The sequence below is a fragment of the Drosophila sechellia genome, chromosome 2L (assembly GCF_004382195.2).
Source record: "Drosophila sechellia strain sech25 chromosome 2L, ASM438219v1, whole genome shotgun sequence".
Taxonomy (NCBI): Eukaryota; Metazoa; Arthropoda; class Insecta; order Diptera; family Drosophilidae; genus Drosophila; species Drosophila sechellia.
Window position 1 is genome coordinate 10183993 of NC_045949.1, and position 16923 is coordinate 10200915.

Here is a 16923-nt window from a genome sequence, read left to right on the forward strand (position 1 = left end):
TTATTAATCTCAGACCAACCAGGAATTTTACATATGTGCATTTGACATGCGTATTCTACATGTAATCTTCCAAATTGACATGTAAAAATACTGATCAAACTGGAACTTTTCCATTTGTCTAGACATACATGTAGATAAAATATGAAATCACAATAACTATAAACTCAACGTTCTACTATTTAGTTTATCAACCATTAAGCCTTTAATCTTATAGTTCAAATCGATAGCAACAATTAACTTGCTTAAAACAAAGCCATTCCCAGAGCTATTTACAAAACTTTTATTGCCATGAACTTTGTTCCTAAATGCACAACTATTATGTTAGTAATTAACGTTTAAGGGTCGCATTACAAGTTAGACACATTCGAGTCCAGCACGGACAGAGCCTCGTCCTTCTCCTCCTGCAGCTCCTTGCCGGTAACGCTTAACTTGGTCTTAGCGAAATCGCTGAGGGTCAGGCCAGAGACGATTTTCCATTGCTTATTCTTGATCTCGACGGGGAACGAGAATATCACATCCTTGGGCGATTCGTAGCTGCCGTCGGAGAAGACACCCATGGAGACGAACTGGCCGGGAGCAGTGCCGTTCCACCAGTCGTGCATGTGATCGCAAGCGGCCTTGGCCGCTGACATGGCCGATGACATTTTGCGGGCCGCAATGACGGCGGCTCCACGCTTCTGTACGGTTTCCACGAAGGATCCCTGCAGGTAGCCATTATCGTTGATCGCATCCACCACGGACTTGACGGTACCATTGGCGGTCACCTTGCCCTGTCCAGCATCGGGATACTGGGTGGAGGAGTGGTTGCCCCAGATAATGACGTTCTTGACAGCAGAAATGGGCACACCCAACTTGGCGGCGATCTGGGAGGTGGCGCGATTCTGATCCAGGCGCGTCATGGCCGAGAAGTTCTCGCGCGGAATGGAGGGCGCATAGGAGGAGCAGACCAGGGCATTGGTATTGGCCGGGTTGCCAACAACCAGCACCTTGACGTCCTTCTTGGCGAACTTGTCCAGAGCCTGGCCCTGGGTCCTGAAGATCTTCACGTTGGCGGACAGCAGATCCTTGCGCTCCATTCCCTCCTTGCGGGGCATGGCGCCCACGAGGAAGGCGGCCGAGACATCCTTGAATCCAACAGCCGGGTCGGTGGTGGGCACCACCTCGACCAGCAGCGGCAGAGCGCAGTCGGCCAATTCCATGACCACGCCCTCGAGCACGCCGACCATGGGCGGAATGTCGAGCAGGTGCAGCACGATGGGCTGATCCTTGCCGAACACCTCGCCGCGGGCAATCATGTACAGCAGGGAGTAGGCGATTTGGCCAGCGGCTCCGGTCACCACAACACGAATTGGTTCAGCCTAAAAATATATTCACTCGATTATTAACATTCCTTTAGGTGTATTTCATCTTCCTTTTTCCATTTGTTTATACATTTTCCCTATTTTATTTCAAGAATGTTCCTAGCTATGTTTAGATGCAGCTAAGCTAATTATACTGTAATAAGGGGAGAATTTTTCATCCAGCCTTTGGCTTTGGATCTATATATTATTTTTAGACGCTTGGCGGCGATGAAATATATGCGAAAACTGCAAACTACTACACCATATATCGTATATATCCAGCTCGCCATTTACAAATTAAAACCCATTTAAGTGCAATTTCAGCAAAATTTGTGCAAATATGATAGCTGAAAATAAACAAAAGCGCGACTAGGTTTTTTGTTACTCTTTTCAAGTGGGTCTATATCAGCTTGCATTTGTTGTTTACGATAGATAACAAATTCGTACTTTGCTAGAACTTTAAAATGTACTCTCCATTTAGATCTGAGCTGGCATTTTCAATAGTTAAAGATTTAATAAACCATTTATAAGTGGTGGGCTTTGATTTTTGCTTGCTAGTGCATTTTCCGCCCATCCTCGTTACGCAATCCCAGTTAATCCTTTCCTAAGGGCACTAACAGTAGGCCACTTGTGGCAATTGACCCCTATTCATATTTTGCCCTTTAAGAAAAGTTCAGTTTTCACAAAAATATAGCTTAAGATGGAATTACTATCCATAACGTATATTATTTTTATGCATGTACATAGATATATTTGTCATTGAAGAAGTTTGAAACTTCCAAACAATTGGAAGCGTAACCCCTGGGAGCATTTAGCATTTTTGATAAGATATGACAGATTTGAACTGCATGGACTTTGCTTCACCGCCTCCAATCATCCGGTTTATATAAGCCCTATCTGCTCCGGCAAGAGCTAAAAAAACATGAAAACAACATTTTTATCGCCGTCAATTGGCAATTAGGTGGCATTTGCAATAATTTGATGCTTTTGGGGGCCTCTGCAAATGCAACATTTGTGCATAGGTTCGAATTTACGTCATTAAGGTTTTTGGTTTTTAAGATTAGCATGGATAGAGGTCAAATGAATGGTAAATTTCCAGAAAAATTATTGCGACCAATCACACATACCGTCATAACTACACATTATTGTGTGCGGCACTTTGAATGCATATGTATGCATATTCTTCACATTTGATTATCAAATATGCAGATTATTAATAATAATTTGATTATATATACTATACGGGCGTAGCGAAAAATTGCCGGCAAGCTTACCATTTTAGAATTTCACAGGTGCAACGCTCCACGGACGAACTTCAAGTAAAAACGTAAATAGGGATCGCCAATTGGGAACCTGTTACTTTTCACAATTATTTTCTAGTCACTACTTTTCGAGTAAAAGTAGCCGTGACTCCATTGCGATAAGAATAATGGCATCACGGTTTTGGCAAAACATATCGATTATGTTGTTCCTTATAAATTTACTAAATTTTTAAGTAAGACAAACAGTTAATTAGTTCCATTATAGTTGTTATTTTTTACACTAGCTCCAGAAAATGTGAACACTTATAAAAATAAATAAAACGATAATAAACGAAAAATTTATATATATATAGTTATTTAGTTAGTTAATGTAAACAAATAAAATTTGCAAAAAAATCATCAGTCATCATATTTCTTTGTTATTCTTGGTCCCTTTGTTTACAAATACAAAATTAGCACCTAGCTATATTTTCATATCTGAAATATGCAAATGCAGTCGTGTAAAGTGATTCTTTCGCTTGCTACTATCGATAGTTTGAGCTGTGCAAAAAATCGAATGTTTCTTGTGGAAAAAATTGGAGTCTTTAATTTGGCGAATCCATTCGTTTACTTTGCGTTTATTTTTAGCCTTAGTACTTTCGTTTGATACGTTTGCTACCAAGTATTTATAAAAATTAAAAAGCGTTCAAAAACACAATTAACCACTGCAACGTCGTTTCATCAACTATTCAGAGTGAATAAAGAAAACCTACATCACACCTACAATCATACGTGTTACGTGTACATACATATGTGTATGTATATATACTCTTGCTTATGTACATTAAACATTTGTCGTTTTCCTTTCCAACCAGCCTTTTGTTATTGTCTAAAAATCGATTTTCGTTACTCTCTTATACGAGTACGTGATTTGCCATAATTAATAAACAATAAATCACAGCTGTGTGGTTTGGTAAATAAGTGCAGCGTGAATAATGTACGCTTATGTACATAAACACTCGCATATGTGTGCGTATATAGTGGATTAACAAATTGCTGATGTACAACTATTAAGTGATTTTACAATGCATACGCAAATATCGATGCATATTCTAGTAATTTTGCGTTATACCCACCACGTATTGACATTTCGCTATATTCAGACACATGTTCGGTTATTAAACCCTTGAAAATTGTACTTTCTTTTTGTTCGTGTTTTTAAGAGAGCTTCCGTTTTAAATTTGAGAACTTATTGATGTACGCAGGTAGTGCGTACATTTCCGAGTTGGTTTGATTTCTGTTATGAAAAGGTATCCACATTTAAAAATACTTTTTGTGTTTTGTGTCTGCGTTGTAGACATATGCGTGTATGTGTGTATATATACACAATAGAATTACCTGACGGTAAACACCTTCTTCGGCTCGCATTAAATTGTCTTTTCTCAAAGGTTGCATAAAGTCAACAAAACCACGAATACAATGGGCGGTATGTAAACAATTTGGCACAAATCACAACTATCCGTAAAAGCCTTAAATATGCATATTAACGAAAGTGGTCAGCTACAGGTGCCAAATTTCCACAACTTGTTTTCGTAGTGTGCCAAATAACGCCAATGGTCCGGGTGATTCATCTAATGAAGATCGCATGCCTTCCTTGTGTATTAGGTGTTTTAGGCAGACAAAATCACATATGTATAGTTTAGAAGTACAAAATAAGTGGAATAATTTTCCTATTTCAATACAGGTTCATACCAGTCTGATGGAAATCCATCCTACAAAAGCTATCCTTGAGATTTGGGATATACACACAAAACTTCAACCTATTCAAATATATATATTATTTATACCTATAAATTTTATTTACTTTCTACAGCTTGGTTCTCATCATTATCAACAATTTTATAAAAATTACAACTGCAAGTACTTCATCACTAATCAACAAATCACCTGAAAATGAACGGCCTGAGCAGTAATGATGATGCAGTCGAGTGCCCTTTGTGTATGGAGCCGCTTGAGGTGGACGATCTGACCTTCTTTCCGTGTACCTGCGGATATCAGGTACATACTGTCATAAAAGCCCCCTTATCAGCAGCGTATTCAAGAGCTTTTGCTTCCAGATTTGCCGATTCTGTTGGCATAGGATCCGCACGGATGAGAACAAGCTGTGTCCGGCATGCCGAAAGGAATACCCCGAGAATCCAGCTGACTTTAAGCCGTTGTCGCAGGAGGAAGTAAGTCGTGGTCACCTCATAGGCTATTCTACTAACTCCTCCTCTTCTTTAGATGATTGCCTTCAAGTCCCAGAAACGCCAAAGGGACCAACAACGAAAACAAAAGATCACCGAGAACCGCAAACACTTGGCCAACGTTCGCGTTGTCCAAAAGAACTTGGTGTTCGTTGTGGGCCTACCACCCCGACTTGCTGATGCAGATGTATGTTGATTTTGCGCCATAGATAACCGACAGCAACACCACTCACAATTGCCATTTCAGATATTAAAGAAACACGAGTATTTCGGTAAATATGGGAAAATTCATAAAGTCGTTATAAATCCAAGTACCACGTATGCCGGGGTCCAGGTAAGAGTTGTAAGATTCAATTATTTATTACCTCCATATATTCATACATATGGCCCAATGGGCCAATACCCGAGTTGCTAAGTCATTTTTAGGTGGTTTCTATGAAAACTTTGATAATGGCACGTTTTCAATGAAACTGAACAGATTTACGTGTATCTACCAAAATTTATTTTCGATTAAAATGAATTTGAACCTTTTGTTGTTAGCTGCTCTGGTAAGCGAACATTGTTTATAACAACAAGTTTAAGTTTATTTTGTAACATTTTTTATTAATATATGTGTATTTTTTATTTTAGGCAAAATTGTGTGCGAAATGCAAAATTTTCTTGTTAATTTATGATTAAATGGATCGGAATTTACGTTCTGTTTCCGTGCTTATGCTAAAAAAAACAACTTTTGACCAATTATGATAGTCTATTTTAGAATAACCCCGATTATTTTATAAAAATCAAAAAGCGTAACATTTGATCAACCTGCTTTCTATAAAACTGCGAGGGTATCAGAGTTTTCGGTCCACCGAATCGCGCTTCCCACTCTGCCATCATAGCTTATTCCAATTTTTTCGATTTTGAAGGGTCCATCTGCTTCTGCCTATGTCACATATGTTAATAACTCGGATGCCTTGCGGGCCATTCAAAGCGTCAATAATATTATGATAGATGGGCGGCTCATAAAGACCAGCCTGGGAACAACCAAATACTGTAGCCACTTCATGAAGAACCAGCAGTGTCCCAAGGGCGACTGCATGTACTTACATGAATTGGGCGATCCCGAGGCCAGTTTCACAAAGGAGGTAAGTTGCGAGATAACTACACTACATAAAGGTGTCCGTATCTAAATGTGCTGATCAATTATTTAAAGGAAATGCATCAGGGAAATCACCTGGAGTACGAGAAGCGCCTGCACGATACTCTAATTGCCTCATTGGGACCGAATGCAACAGGTATTGTAAACGGTAACGGAGCTTCTAAAGCAAATGGTAATTTCAGCCAAGCTACATACTAAATGTCTTAATAATGTCTATACCCAATCAGCCGCGATTCCATCGTCATCGTCAGCGTCATCCTCGTCCTCTGGATCGGGTACAAATGGTTCAAGTGCATCAGGTAATGCCCAGCAAAAGGAGGCGTGGCCTAGCTTATCGGTCTCGCCCATCAATGGCAAGGAGGCGGCTGCCAGTGCGACCAGTTCCAGTGGGAAGAGTAAACGGGAGAAGCTGCGCAACGAGAAGAGGCACGAGAAGAATAAGGCGAAGAATAAGAACGGCAGCAATACAAACGCCAATACCTCGAACAAGGAGAACTATGTTTCCGAAACGAGAAGCAGCACAAGTACTGAGACATTCGCAGAGGCCACGGCGGATGCACCGGCTTCCACCAAGGCAGAACCGCCGCAAGCCTCTAGCAATCGATCGAGGGCGGAGCGTGGAAAAGATCGGGCCACGGCTAGTGCAAAGGAGCAGAAGAAGGGCAAGGAAGCTGCTCCAGCACCTGCAGCAAGTAAACCGGCGGAGCGGGTTGAAACGAGCGAGAGTACAATAAGACAAAAGAAGGCGGAAGTAACCGAAAGCTGTGAAGATAACTTACCGCAAAAGAGATTAGCGGGAACAAACGTTCAAAGATCTGTGAGCTCTTGTAGCGAAAATAGCGAAGGACACGTCTCTGAGAGTAGCTTAAGTGAGAAGAGTTTAACTGGTGATTATGTGGAGGAGAAGTGCAATAGTGTGAATTCGGAAAGCCAGCCAGAAAGTGTAAAGTTTCAGGAGGAGCTCGAAAAGAGCAACGAGGCTATTGTCGAGGCCGAAACGATTCTGCCAGCAGCTGAATCCTCTGAGGACATCAGCCCCGCTGCAGTGGCGCCCAGCAATGGCGAAGACGAAGGATGCTTACCCGTTGTTGATCCAGTCGAACCACCGAGTCTGGTGGATAATGGAAGCAGAGTAACAGGTACTGTAGCTTATCCATTAAGTCTACCACACTTTGCTAACACCTTTCGTTGCAGATGCGCTGTCTAAGCTCAACATTTTCGATGACACGCCTAGCTATTTCACATCGCCATCATTCCAGCAAGCCCCCATTTTAAAGAATAAGCTAGATTTGGAAATGCGACAGTCTCATTTACCTGACTTGGTCAACGGTAAGTTACGAATCTTTGAAAATAAAGAGAATTCTTTTATTTATAAATGAAAATTTTCACATTTTTCGGTTCTGCTAAAACAGACATTGATGGAATCCAAAAGGCATCCAATACAAACGGTAATGATTTCATCATTAAAGCATGTATTATTTGAACTAACTCATATTTATTATTAATTTGCATACACAGAGTGGGAAGAAGCCTTCAAAAATGTGATGATGCGCAACACTAGGCACGTGGAGGAGCAACTGCTGCAGCAGCAACATTTGCAGCAGCAGCAGAAGCATCACCACCAGCAGGTGTTGCATCAACAGGAGGAGTTCCTTCGCATGCACGAATTACAGAAACGCAACAACTTTGCGACGCAAATCAACGGTCCTGCGAATGGTAAGTAAATTCCTACTGTGATGTGTACCGAAACTTTAATAACTGTGTGTATATTTCCTTTTAGATTTCCTTAGCCATTTCCAGGCGAACTCGCTCGATTTGAACAGAGCTCAGGCCCATGCAATGCTTCAGCAACAAATTTTGCAACAGCAGGCAGGCGAAAATCTATTTGGCGGCAACATGTCGAAGTTCTTTGATTTCCATAAAAGTCAGCAGCAGTCACACCATCAGTATCTAAATGGACATCCGCCTCAAATCAATGGGAATGGTGCTGTGCCGGAGCCGCAAAGAGTGGCGGCCTCTTTGGAAAGCAATCGACTGAATTCGCCTTTTGTCGAAAATGGTGGGACATACTTTACAATAAAAATGCTGGCCAGCCCGCAATAATAATATTTACGTTGTTATCCTAGGACTTATAAACTCGCAGCAGCAGCAGCAGCAACAAAAGCAGAGAATGATGGGAATGTATGAATTTATGGTAATGATACCAATTGGATTTAAAAAATCAACATAATATCATATTTGTTTCGACTTCTAGCCTCCAAACACGCAATCTCAGCAGAATCGGTTTTCACAGAACTCGATAGTCGACGATGACTTAGGTAAGACCTTGTTAATATCTCATTTCAAAGCCTTTTCACTGATTGTGCTTGTTAAAAGGATTCGACCCCTTCGTTGAGACCCAAAAGGGACTTGCTGAACTTATGGAAAATGAGGTTGTCCAACAACAGAGTATTAATAATGAGAACCCCTTGCCGAAGTTGCCGCCACAGCCTCAAGTTCCACCACATCCGCAATTGGTGGACAACCTGCAGCGAGCTCGCATGCCGCCGCCAGGCTTCAATCACGTCAACACATTGGGCTTGGGCGGTGCATCCAGACTGCAGCTCACCAGCAAAATAATGCCCTTCATGAACATGCCCGTCAATGGGGTGGGCAACAGCGGTGCCCAGGGACAGCACCAAATACCAATGGGTGTCAACTGGAATGCGCCGATGGGCATGCACCAGAACCCGGGACAGCCCGTGGGTGATTCGCAATTGCAGCATCCAATGGCTCACAACAAGGGTAAGTAATTGAATTGGTTACATCTTTTGGTACCGAGAAAAATGTTTGATCTAACTAATTATTTGCATTCGCAACAGTTTACAACAACAGTGATTGGACTTCAATGGATCCGGCTATACTTTCGTTTAGACAGTTTTCTTCTTTTCCACAAAACCAAATTCCCCCACATCCTCAGCAACAACAGGATTTATTTTTGCAGCATTTGGCTCAACAGCAAAATTCCCAGAGTGGTGGTAAGTGGTGCAACCAAGAGCTTACGGATCAGCAGTCGATTAAAATGCATCGGATTTGTACTTGCAGGTTTCAACAACCAGCCACAGCAAATGCTTCCTATGGGGATGCCCAATAGTTTGCTGAACGGACAACAAACGCAGCCGCCACAGGTCAATGCCAATGTTCAGGGCATGCTTGAGTTTTTAAAAAGCCGTCAATTCGTTTAGCTACAATACATATAAATAATACATTTGTTTACCTGTACTCTTTATTAAATATTTCTTAAAGTAAATATAGGCAAAATAAAATTCGAATATAATGAAACTACATGATACAAACAAACAGACGGTCCAGTGAAATTTAGCCTACTAAACGCATTTGTGCAGCAAGCGAATAACTTGGATCCCGTCTCCCCGCGCCGGACGTGTCCGCATGAATCCAATTGTAGTATCCAATGAACCCCGTTCAGGGTGTAGTCTGCTTGGCAATAGTGTAGCCCCCAGTGATTTTTCAAACTTGAAACCAACTCATTCCAATTGCTCGCTGGAGAAAAGACAGATTACCATGGCAATAAGTTGCAAAGAAAACCTCGTGATGTGAAATTATCGAGACTGTGTAAAAATGTCAACTTTTTAATAATAAATACGTGACTTGAAATGGTTGAAAAGAATTTATTACTACGATCCGAACAACTATTTCCTATTTTTGGCGGCGTGGGGCAGACGGTTCCCTTGGCCAGCAGCGCCACCCAGGCGCATCGCGTTGTTAGCAGCACCTCCGTATCCCTGGCCAGGACGATTGCCGACATTGTTGCGGTTGCCGCCACCCTGACGTCCGCCGCGCTGATTTTGCGACGAGTTGCCGCCGCGGTTTTTGTTCATCTCTGTGCGATTCCTCGACTTGGCCTGCGCGTCCTCCTTGACCATGTCGATTACTTCGTCGGGAATTCGCAGATATTTGATGGTGCTCCCGCGGATATAACATTCGGGCATGCGCCAAAACCGATCGCCATCCTGCAAAGTACACATGCATATATTGCTATAAACAAGCTCTCCATGTTATCAATTTTCCGGCTGTTTACACATCAATACGATTGTATTGTCGCGAATTTTGCACACCGGCCATCTACATATTTAAATAAAATATTACCTTTGAGGTGCAAATAACATCGCGCAGATTAATATTCATCCACGAGTCGCAACTGACCAGATGACCATTGTATGTTTCACCATTTTTCAGCTCCACCAACTAAGTAAATTAGAATAAACAATTATATGTATGACCAATGTGTGCAAATCCAAGCATCTTACCATGGGATGGCTCTGTGCTGTTTTTAAAAGTGAAAGTGGCAGCTAAAACACATGAAAATTAATAATTTTGCCCTTTATTTACCATAAAATAATATTGGTTACCATTTTCGTGAAGTAATCGATTAATATAGCGATAATGTGAAATCGATAGAGATGTCTATCCCTTAGTAGGAACGAAATGAATATGAAACACGTACTTATTAAAAGCGTGTTCCGATTTCTTATAACATAATTTTAAATGGAAAACAAGAGAGAATTCTGTCGACTTCCCCAACTATCAGACACCCGTTACTCAGCTAGGGTAAATTTCATCATTTTTCTGCGATATCTATCGATATTGGGGAATAAAATGAGAAAAAATTTTAAAATTGTTCAAAAGTATGGGCGGCCTTAGGGCGTCGTTAGAGTTGCGCTGCGCTGAATATGTATATACAGTCGGCGGGACAAGTTCACGGGACAGTCTGCGGGACAGTCGGTTTTAATACTTCACCAAACGAATAACAAAACATGTAACTTATTTTAAAGACAACCGGCTTTGCAATGACTGCAATTCATTTAGTAAAAGAGCAATATTATAGCGCACTTGTTGAAACATGGACAGTGGCAATTCTAGAGTTCGATATTCCTTATTTTGGAGCTTGAAGTGGAGGACTATTGTGGGTTTATCAATTTGCACGGTGCTAAAAAATAAATTAGTAAAGTAAAGTAAAAGTAAAATAGCAGAAAGGTTAAATATTCACTTTAATGATAAGGAAATGTTGATTCTCCATTGCAACTTTGACATTTTGACACGGTCCATTTTAGTATCTGAAAAGTTCTTGCTCAGTACGTCTCGATGGTTTAGCAAAACTTTGCAGATATCTTCAACATATTCTTCTGTTAAACTGTTAATGATATTAATAAAAATTATTTTAGTAACGGTCAAGTTTTCCAAGTACATATGCATATAAATACTTACTTTAAATCGTCCATTAAACATTTTCGCAGCTCATGATGCTTCACCACGCCCTTGGGATATCTTAAAAAGATTTGCATTGTCAAGAAAACCATTGTAAAAAGTTCACAAAAGTTCGGAGGGATCTTGTGCCCTCCATTTGTTAGTTTATTAAGTGCCAGGGAAAGCACTTCCGACGAAGACTTCTTTGATTCGATGTAGTGCACAGACACTTGAATAAGGACACGCAACATGGACTTAGTCAATTGCGGAGTGAATGGAGTGTATGGCTTAACACTCCTTAAAAGATTATATCTAAACGAAGACGACATATTGAATATTCATAAATTTCTTACAAAAACATAAACAAACTAGAAATGATACGTCTTCGATATGAGTTATTTCGATATTCTGTGCTCACAATCGATATTAATCGTACTTTTTTTTTTTTTAAATTAACAGAAATGGAATGAATATTTACATAAATCAATAAAACACAACTGTAGTATTGATTTTTAATATTAGTCTTTATAAAATAAGAAAATAAACATGTTATTTTTGCATCTTTAAATTTACTGCAAATGGGTTATCCATTTTGATAAAATATTTCAATAATTCGGTTGTTTACTATAGAAATATTTAAATATGTTATTAACCACTTGAATTTAGTTTAAATTACTACTAACTGGTTTAATTTTCTCATAAGTGCTTGGAGTAGTTTACTTTTCATTAAAAATGTATGATCCAATTTTACCTGTCAATCAAAGCTACACTTTTTATCAATTAAGTTATTTCTGATTAGAGGGTATAGGAGCTGCTTAGCAAATTATGAACCAATTGAAATTAGAATTAGTAATTAGCACCTGCAATTCATGCTGTCAATCAAACAAAAGACCTTACTATAAAATGGCACAACATGCCCGGCAGGATAAACAATAGTAAAATGAATCTCTTAATCGGTATGTTTATTTTAATATTAGCTGCAGGCGAAGGTGAAATAATTCCGAGTATGGAAGAATCCGTTCTAACTAACTTCGTGGCAAGTCTAGTCAAAACCAAGCAAGCAATAGTGTTTTCGTGTTTATTTAAAGGTAAGCAATGCGCTAAGTTACAATAAAGGCCTTCATCATATATTTATTGATAGATTTTAAAGAAATCTCTCTTGCATTGATGAGACTCAATCAATTTGTGAGCGTAGTTAACCTTAACCAAAGTTATTCACTAACATCGATATTAACGCGGGAAAATTACGCTCGAACTTCTGTGCTGGTAAATGCCAGATGCAGTGGATCATCTGAACTTCTTTTTGAAGCCTCTGAAAATAGGTATTTCAACAAAACCTATCAGTGGTTTCTCTGGGGTGTTGATATCGAGGTTCAATCCCTATTTCCTTTAAATCTCAACTATGTTGGTCCCAACGCCCAGATAACATATGTTAATGAAACCACAGATGGTTATACGTACTGGGATATTCATTCGAAAGGACGACACTTAAAGTCGCATTTGGAAATAAATTTGATAGCAACGTTGATTAACGATACATTGAATATTGCTTGCGATATTTTCCATTTGCAAAGCATTGATTTTCGCGGGCAATTTAATGGATTAACTCTAAGAGGAGCAAGTGTTGTAAGTAATGAATAAGTAATATAGCTAATTAGATTATTGCCAATTCAATGTTGGATATTAGATCGACAAGGAGGATATAATCTCAAATGAACAGATTGAATCAATTCTTTCGAGGCCAACCAAGGATGCTGGAGTGGCTGCTTTTATTAAGTATCACTACGAGCTTCTGGGACTTCTGAGAGAACGCTTCAACTTCACGGTTAACTTCCGAAATTCTAGAGGATGGGCTGGACGCTTGGGCAATACTACCTTTCGATTGGGACTCTTGGGAATCGTTATGCGAAATGAGGCAGATATAGCCGCATCCGGTGCCTTCAATCGAATTAATCGCTTTGCAGAGTTTGATACAATACACCAGAGTTGGAAATTTGAGACGGCTTTTCTATACCGCTACACTTCCGATTTGGATACTCATGGAAAGAGTGGTAACTTTCTGTCGCCGTTCAGCGACCGAGTTTGGTTGTTCTGTCTTTTGACCCTTGGTGCTTTTAGCATCATTTGGGTGCTATTTGAAATTATCGACTGCAAGATATTGCGTAGACGAGTTAATAGCCAAAAGCTGGAACATTTAAATCAGAAAAGTCCGGTGATTTGCATTAAGACCACATGCATTGAACGAATTTTGCAGACTTTTGGAGCTTGTTGCCAACAGGGTTTGGACCCGAATCCTGTAGATCTTTCAGTGCGCTTTTTGGTAATGACACTGTTCCTATTCTCCCTGGTTATGTACAACTATTATACCTCTTCCGTGGTGGGCGGATTGCTTAGTTCTTCAGATCAGGGTCCCTCTACAGTCGACGAAATAACTGCAAGTCCCTTAAAAATATCATTCGAAGACATTGGTTACTACAAAGTCTTATTCCGAGTAAGTTCATTTAAAACATTATATTATTTATAATACTTTTACTCGATTTATTTTACAGGAAAGTCAAAATCGATCAATTACCAAATTAATAGAGAAAAAACTTTCTTCATCAAGAAGTTTAAATGAATTGCCAATCTTTAGCCACATTGAGGATGCTGTTCCATATCTCAAAGCCGGCGGATTTGCTTTTCATTGCGAAGTGGTGGACGCTTATCCGGTGATTTCAGAATATTTTGATGCCAACGAGATCTGTGATCTGCGTGAAGTCTCCGGTCTGATGGAGGTTGAAATTTTGAATTGGATTTTACACAAGAACAGCCAGTATACCGAGATTTTCAAAACAGCGTAAGAATTGAGTGATACGCATGTTTTTGTTTTGATTCTGTCTTTGCTTAACTGACCCAAAAGAAACCACAAAATCGTTCACTGGTTTTATTTATTAATTTAATCCGGTTTTATCTGTTTTCCACATTAGTATATTCCCAAACATTCCTTGGGAAGTAAGGTTTGCTTTTAAAAAACAGAATGGCTAATCTTTTTCTGAAATAGTTTTATAATTATTTTATATTTGTAATTAGTTATATAATTTCTCTTGTAGTATGTGTAATGCACAGGAAAAAGGTTTTGTGGAGCGCATTCTTCGACGGCGGCAAATTAAGAAGCCAGCCTGTCAATCCTTATACACCGTTTATCCTGTGAGCTTGTCAGGAGTGCTACCTGGATTTGTTATTTTAATTTGTAAGAGTATTAACAAATTTTGCTAGAATCATAATTTTTATGCATGTTATTCAATAGGCGGATTTGGAGCATCGCTTCTACTTTTGTGCTTGGAGAAAGTATATGCACATTTTGGACTACAAAAATTATGCGGTTTTTAAATGTTTGTTTTTTTATTTCTTTTATGATAATTTTATATATGGCTTGCCATATTTTATAATTGTTATAATAAAGAATAGTATTATTGGATATGGTTCATCGCAGTTTATGTTCTATTCCACGCGTTCCAAAAAATAAACGCTTAATTGAAAATATAGGTAAAAGCAAACTCCGAATGCAGTCCTGCGCTCAATTTTTCAACTTCCTGTCACGCTGTGTGTGTGTTCTTTCTTTCCTTTGATTCTGTTGCCGAAGCAAGGTAAGTTTTTGGGGTTGTTAGATTTTAAGCATCGGTTAAGTGAAAATAAATATACAAATACAAACTTAAAGTAGTCCTTAACACTTGTAAACTTTTACGAGTGAAATAAATGACACTTCTTGATTGAACAATGAGAATGATTGCAGTGCACATGAAAAATTGACAAGCAATCAAGATTGCTAAAAGATACCCGTGAACAAAAAAATATTGTGAAATTTAAATTTATACATTAAGGTAAGTGAATTTCCGCGTGATTAGTTATCTGTGGATGGCCACACAGGCTTCCCCAGGAAACATATTTCGCACACCCTCAACCGTCCACATGTTATTAACCACATGAATGTATTTCAGAACTGGTCTACAGAATTAACAAGTAACCATGCCGCAGAATGAGTATATGGAACGCCATCGCAAGCTGTATGGCCGGCGATTGGATTACGAGGAGCGGAAACGCAAGAAGGAAGCGCGTCTTCCCAAGGACCGAGCACGCAAAGCTCGCAAGTTGCGCGGCATCAAGGCCAAACTCTTCAATAAGGAGCGACGCAATGAAAAGATTCAGATCAAGAAGAAGATCCAGGCCCACGAAGAGAAGAAGGTCAAGAAGCAGGAGGAGAAGGTCGAGGATGGAGCCCTGCCACATTATCTGCTCGACAGAGGCATCCAGTCCAGCGCCAAGGTCCTGTCCAATATGATCAAGCAGAAGCGCAAGGAGAAGGCAGGCAAGTGGGACGTGCCCATTCCCAAAGTACGCGCCCAGTCGGATGCTGAGGTCTTCAAAGTACTAAAGACCGGCAAGACAAAGCGAAAGGCATGGAAGCGCATGGTCACAAAAGTCACCTTCGTCGGCGAGAACTTCACCCGCAAGCCACCAAAGTTCGAGCGTTTCATTCGACCCATGGGTCTGCGCATGAAGAAGGCTCACGTTACGCATCCAGAACTTAAAGCCACCTTCAATCTGCCCATCATCGGCGTCAAGAAGAACCCCAGCTCGCCCATGTTCACTTCCTTGGGTGTAATCACAAAGGGTACTGTGATCGAAGTCAACATCTCTGAACTGGGTTTGGTAACGCAAACGGGAAAAGTTGTCTGGGGCAAATACGCTCAGGTCACAAACAATCCAGAAAACGATGGTGTTATCAATGCAGTGCTGCTTGTCTAACCTCGAAAATGTCGCTACCTAATTTAAGAGTTTGATTTAATAAACAAACATATACAATAACATGAACCATCGTTTGATTCTCTTAGCTTATTATACTATTAGCTGTAGCAATGCCATATATAAAAACAAATAATAATACCAACATCTCTTTGTTTCTTGCAGTTTGGTGACTGGAATACAAGATGCAGATCTTCGTTAAGACCCTCACGGGCAAGACCATCACTCTTGAGGTCGAACCGTCGGATACTATCGAAAATGTCAAAGCCAAGATTCAGGACAAAGAAGGAATTCCTCCAGATCAGCAGCGTCTGATCTTCGCTGGCAAGCAGCTGGAAGATGGCCGCACCCTCTCTGACTATAACATTCAGAAGGAGTCCACTCTGCACTTGGTGCTCCGCCTGCGTGGTGGTGCCAAGAAGCGCAAGAAGAAGAACTACTCCACCCCCAAGAAAATCAAGCACAAGAGGAAGAAGGTCAAGCTAGCTGTCCTGAAATACTACAAGGTACACACAACAATCTACCGACATCCGAAAACATTCTGATCTGTTCTTGGAATTCTTGAGTCTTGGTCTTGTGCTCATTGGCTTAAGATTTGGATATCAGAGTGACTTTACCAGTGCCCTATATTGAATGAACATGTATACGATCTCCGTATTTAACCACTTTCTATGCTATCTTTCCATAGGTTGACGAGAACGGCAAGATCCACCGTCTCCGTCGCGAGTGCCCTGGTGAGAACTGCGGCGCCGGCGTCTTCATGGCTGCCCACGAAGATCGTCACTACTGCGGCAAGTGCAACCTGACCTTTGTCTTCAGCAAACCAGAGGAAAAGTAATTTTGCTACATAAGATCATGTACGTTTCCAGAAATCAAATAAAGGTGTAGTAATTGAATAATGAATTCAATCGCTGAAACTTTACTCTTTT

At 40.2% G+C, this 16923-nt stretch overlaps 7 protein-coding genes across 13 annotated transcripts; 4 read left to right on the forward strand and 3 right to left on the reverse strand.

The window, feature by feature from the left end:
* Window positions 1–238: 238 nt before the first annotated feature.
* Window positions 239–2718, reverse strand: LOC6611987 (malate dehydrogenase, cytoplasmic). Its single transcript, XM_002036468.2, has 2 exons — window positions 2615–2718; window positions 239–1358 (listed from the first exon to the last, which is right to left on the reverse strand). Exons 1-2 carry the CDS (start codon window positions 2615–2617, stop codon window positions 348–350), a joined length of 1014 nt encoding a protein of 337 aa, XP_002036504.1. The 5' UTR covers window positions 2618–2718; the 3' UTR covers window positions 239–347.
* A 440-nt stretch (window positions 2719–3158) lies between these two features.
* On the forward strand, window positions 3159–9307 carry LOC116800373. Of its 6 annotated transcripts, none has more exons than XM_032714927.1 (17): window positions 3159–3396; window positions 4455–4639; window positions 4699–4812; window positions 4865–5014; window positions 5075–5170; window positions 5736–5954; window positions 6023–6140; window positions 6196–7107; window positions 7163–7297; window positions 7381–7416; window positions 7487–7684; window positions 7749–8027; window positions 8095–8162; window positions 8223–8286; window positions 8345–8752; window positions 8830–8985; window positions 9053–9307. In XM_032714927.1, the coding sequence occupies exons 2-17, from the start codon at window positions 4535–4537 to the stop codon at window positions 9190–9192; spliced, it is 3198 nt and encodes a 1065-aa protein (XP_032570818.1). In that variant the 5' UTR covers window positions 3159–3396; window positions 4455–4534; the 3' UTR covers window positions 9193–9307. The 6 variants fall into 6 exon arrangements, with proteins under 6 accessions (XP_032570818.1, XP_032570828.1, XP_032570836.1 ...); XM_032714937.1 differs by having other exon boundaries at window positions 6023–6116; XM_032714945.1 differs by having other exon boundaries at window positions 6023–6104.
* A 255-nt stretch (window positions 9308–9562) lies between these two features.
* LOC6611989 (U6 snRNA-associated Sm-like protein LSm4) lies at window positions 9563–10482 on the reverse strand. The gene is made up of 4 exons (XM_002036470.2): window positions 10378–10482; window positions 10276–10317; window positions 10115–10213; window positions 9563–9978 (listed from the first exon to the last, which is right to left on the reverse strand). Exons 1-4 carry the CDS (start codon window positions 10378–10380, stop codon window positions 9658–9660), a joined length of 465 nt encoding a protein of 154 aa, XP_002036506.2. The 5' UTR covers window positions 10381–10482; the 3' UTR covers window positions 9563–9657.
* Window positions 10483–10723: 241 nt separating this feature from the next.
* On the reverse strand, window positions 10724–11567 carry LOC6611990 (COMM domain-containing protein 5). Its single transcript, XM_002036471.2, has 3 exons — window positions 11234–11567; window positions 11016–11159; window positions 10724–10955 (listed from the first exon to the last, which is right to left on the reverse strand). Exons 1-3 carry the CDS (start codon window positions 11539–11541, stop codon window positions 10790–10792), a joined length of 618 nt encoding a protein of 205 aa, XP_002036507.1. The 5' UTR covers window positions 11542–11567; the 3' UTR covers window positions 10724–10789.
* A 558-nt stretch (window positions 11568–12125) lies between these two features.
* On the forward strand, window positions 12126–14669 carry LOC6611988 (ionotropic receptor 75a). The gene is made up of 6 exons (XM_032714973.1): window positions 12126–12300; window positions 12354–12838; window positions 12900–13703; window positions 13762–14048; window positions 14302–14441; window positions 14499–14669. Exons 1-6 carry the CDS (start codon window positions 12126–12128, stop codon window positions 14579–14581), a joined length of 1974 nt encoding a protein of 657 aa, XP_032570864.1. The 3' UTR covers window positions 14582–14669.
* Window positions 14670–14757: 88 nt separating this feature from the next.
* On the forward strand, window positions 14758–16063 carry LOC6611991 (ribosome biogenesis protein NSA2 homolog). 2 transcript variants are annotated; one of them, XM_002036472.2, is made up of 2 exons: window positions 14758–14838; window positions 15190–16063. In XM_002036472.2, exon 2 carries the CDS (start codon window positions 15218–15220, stop codon window positions 15995–15997), a length of 780 nt encoding a protein of 259 aa, XP_002036508.1. In that variant the 5' UTR covers window positions 14758–14838; window positions 15190–15217; the 3' UTR covers window positions 15998–16063. The 2 variants fall into 2 exon arrangements, with proteins under 2 accessions (XP_002036508.1, XP_032570891.1); XM_032715000.1 differs by lacking the exon at window positions 14758–14838 and adding an exon at window positions 14947–15072.
* Window positions 14809–16911, forward strand: LOC6611992 (ubiquitin-40S ribosomal protein S27a). The gene is made up of 3 exons (XM_002036473.2): window positions 14809–14838; window positions 16160–16500; window positions 16683–16911. Exons 2-3 carry the CDS (start codon window positions 16180–16182, stop codon window positions 16830–16832), a joined length of 471 nt encoding a protein of 156 aa, XP_002036509.1. The 5' UTR covers window positions 14809–14838; window positions 16160–16179; the 3' UTR covers window positions 16833–16911.
* Window positions 16912–16923: the final 12 nt, after the last annotated feature.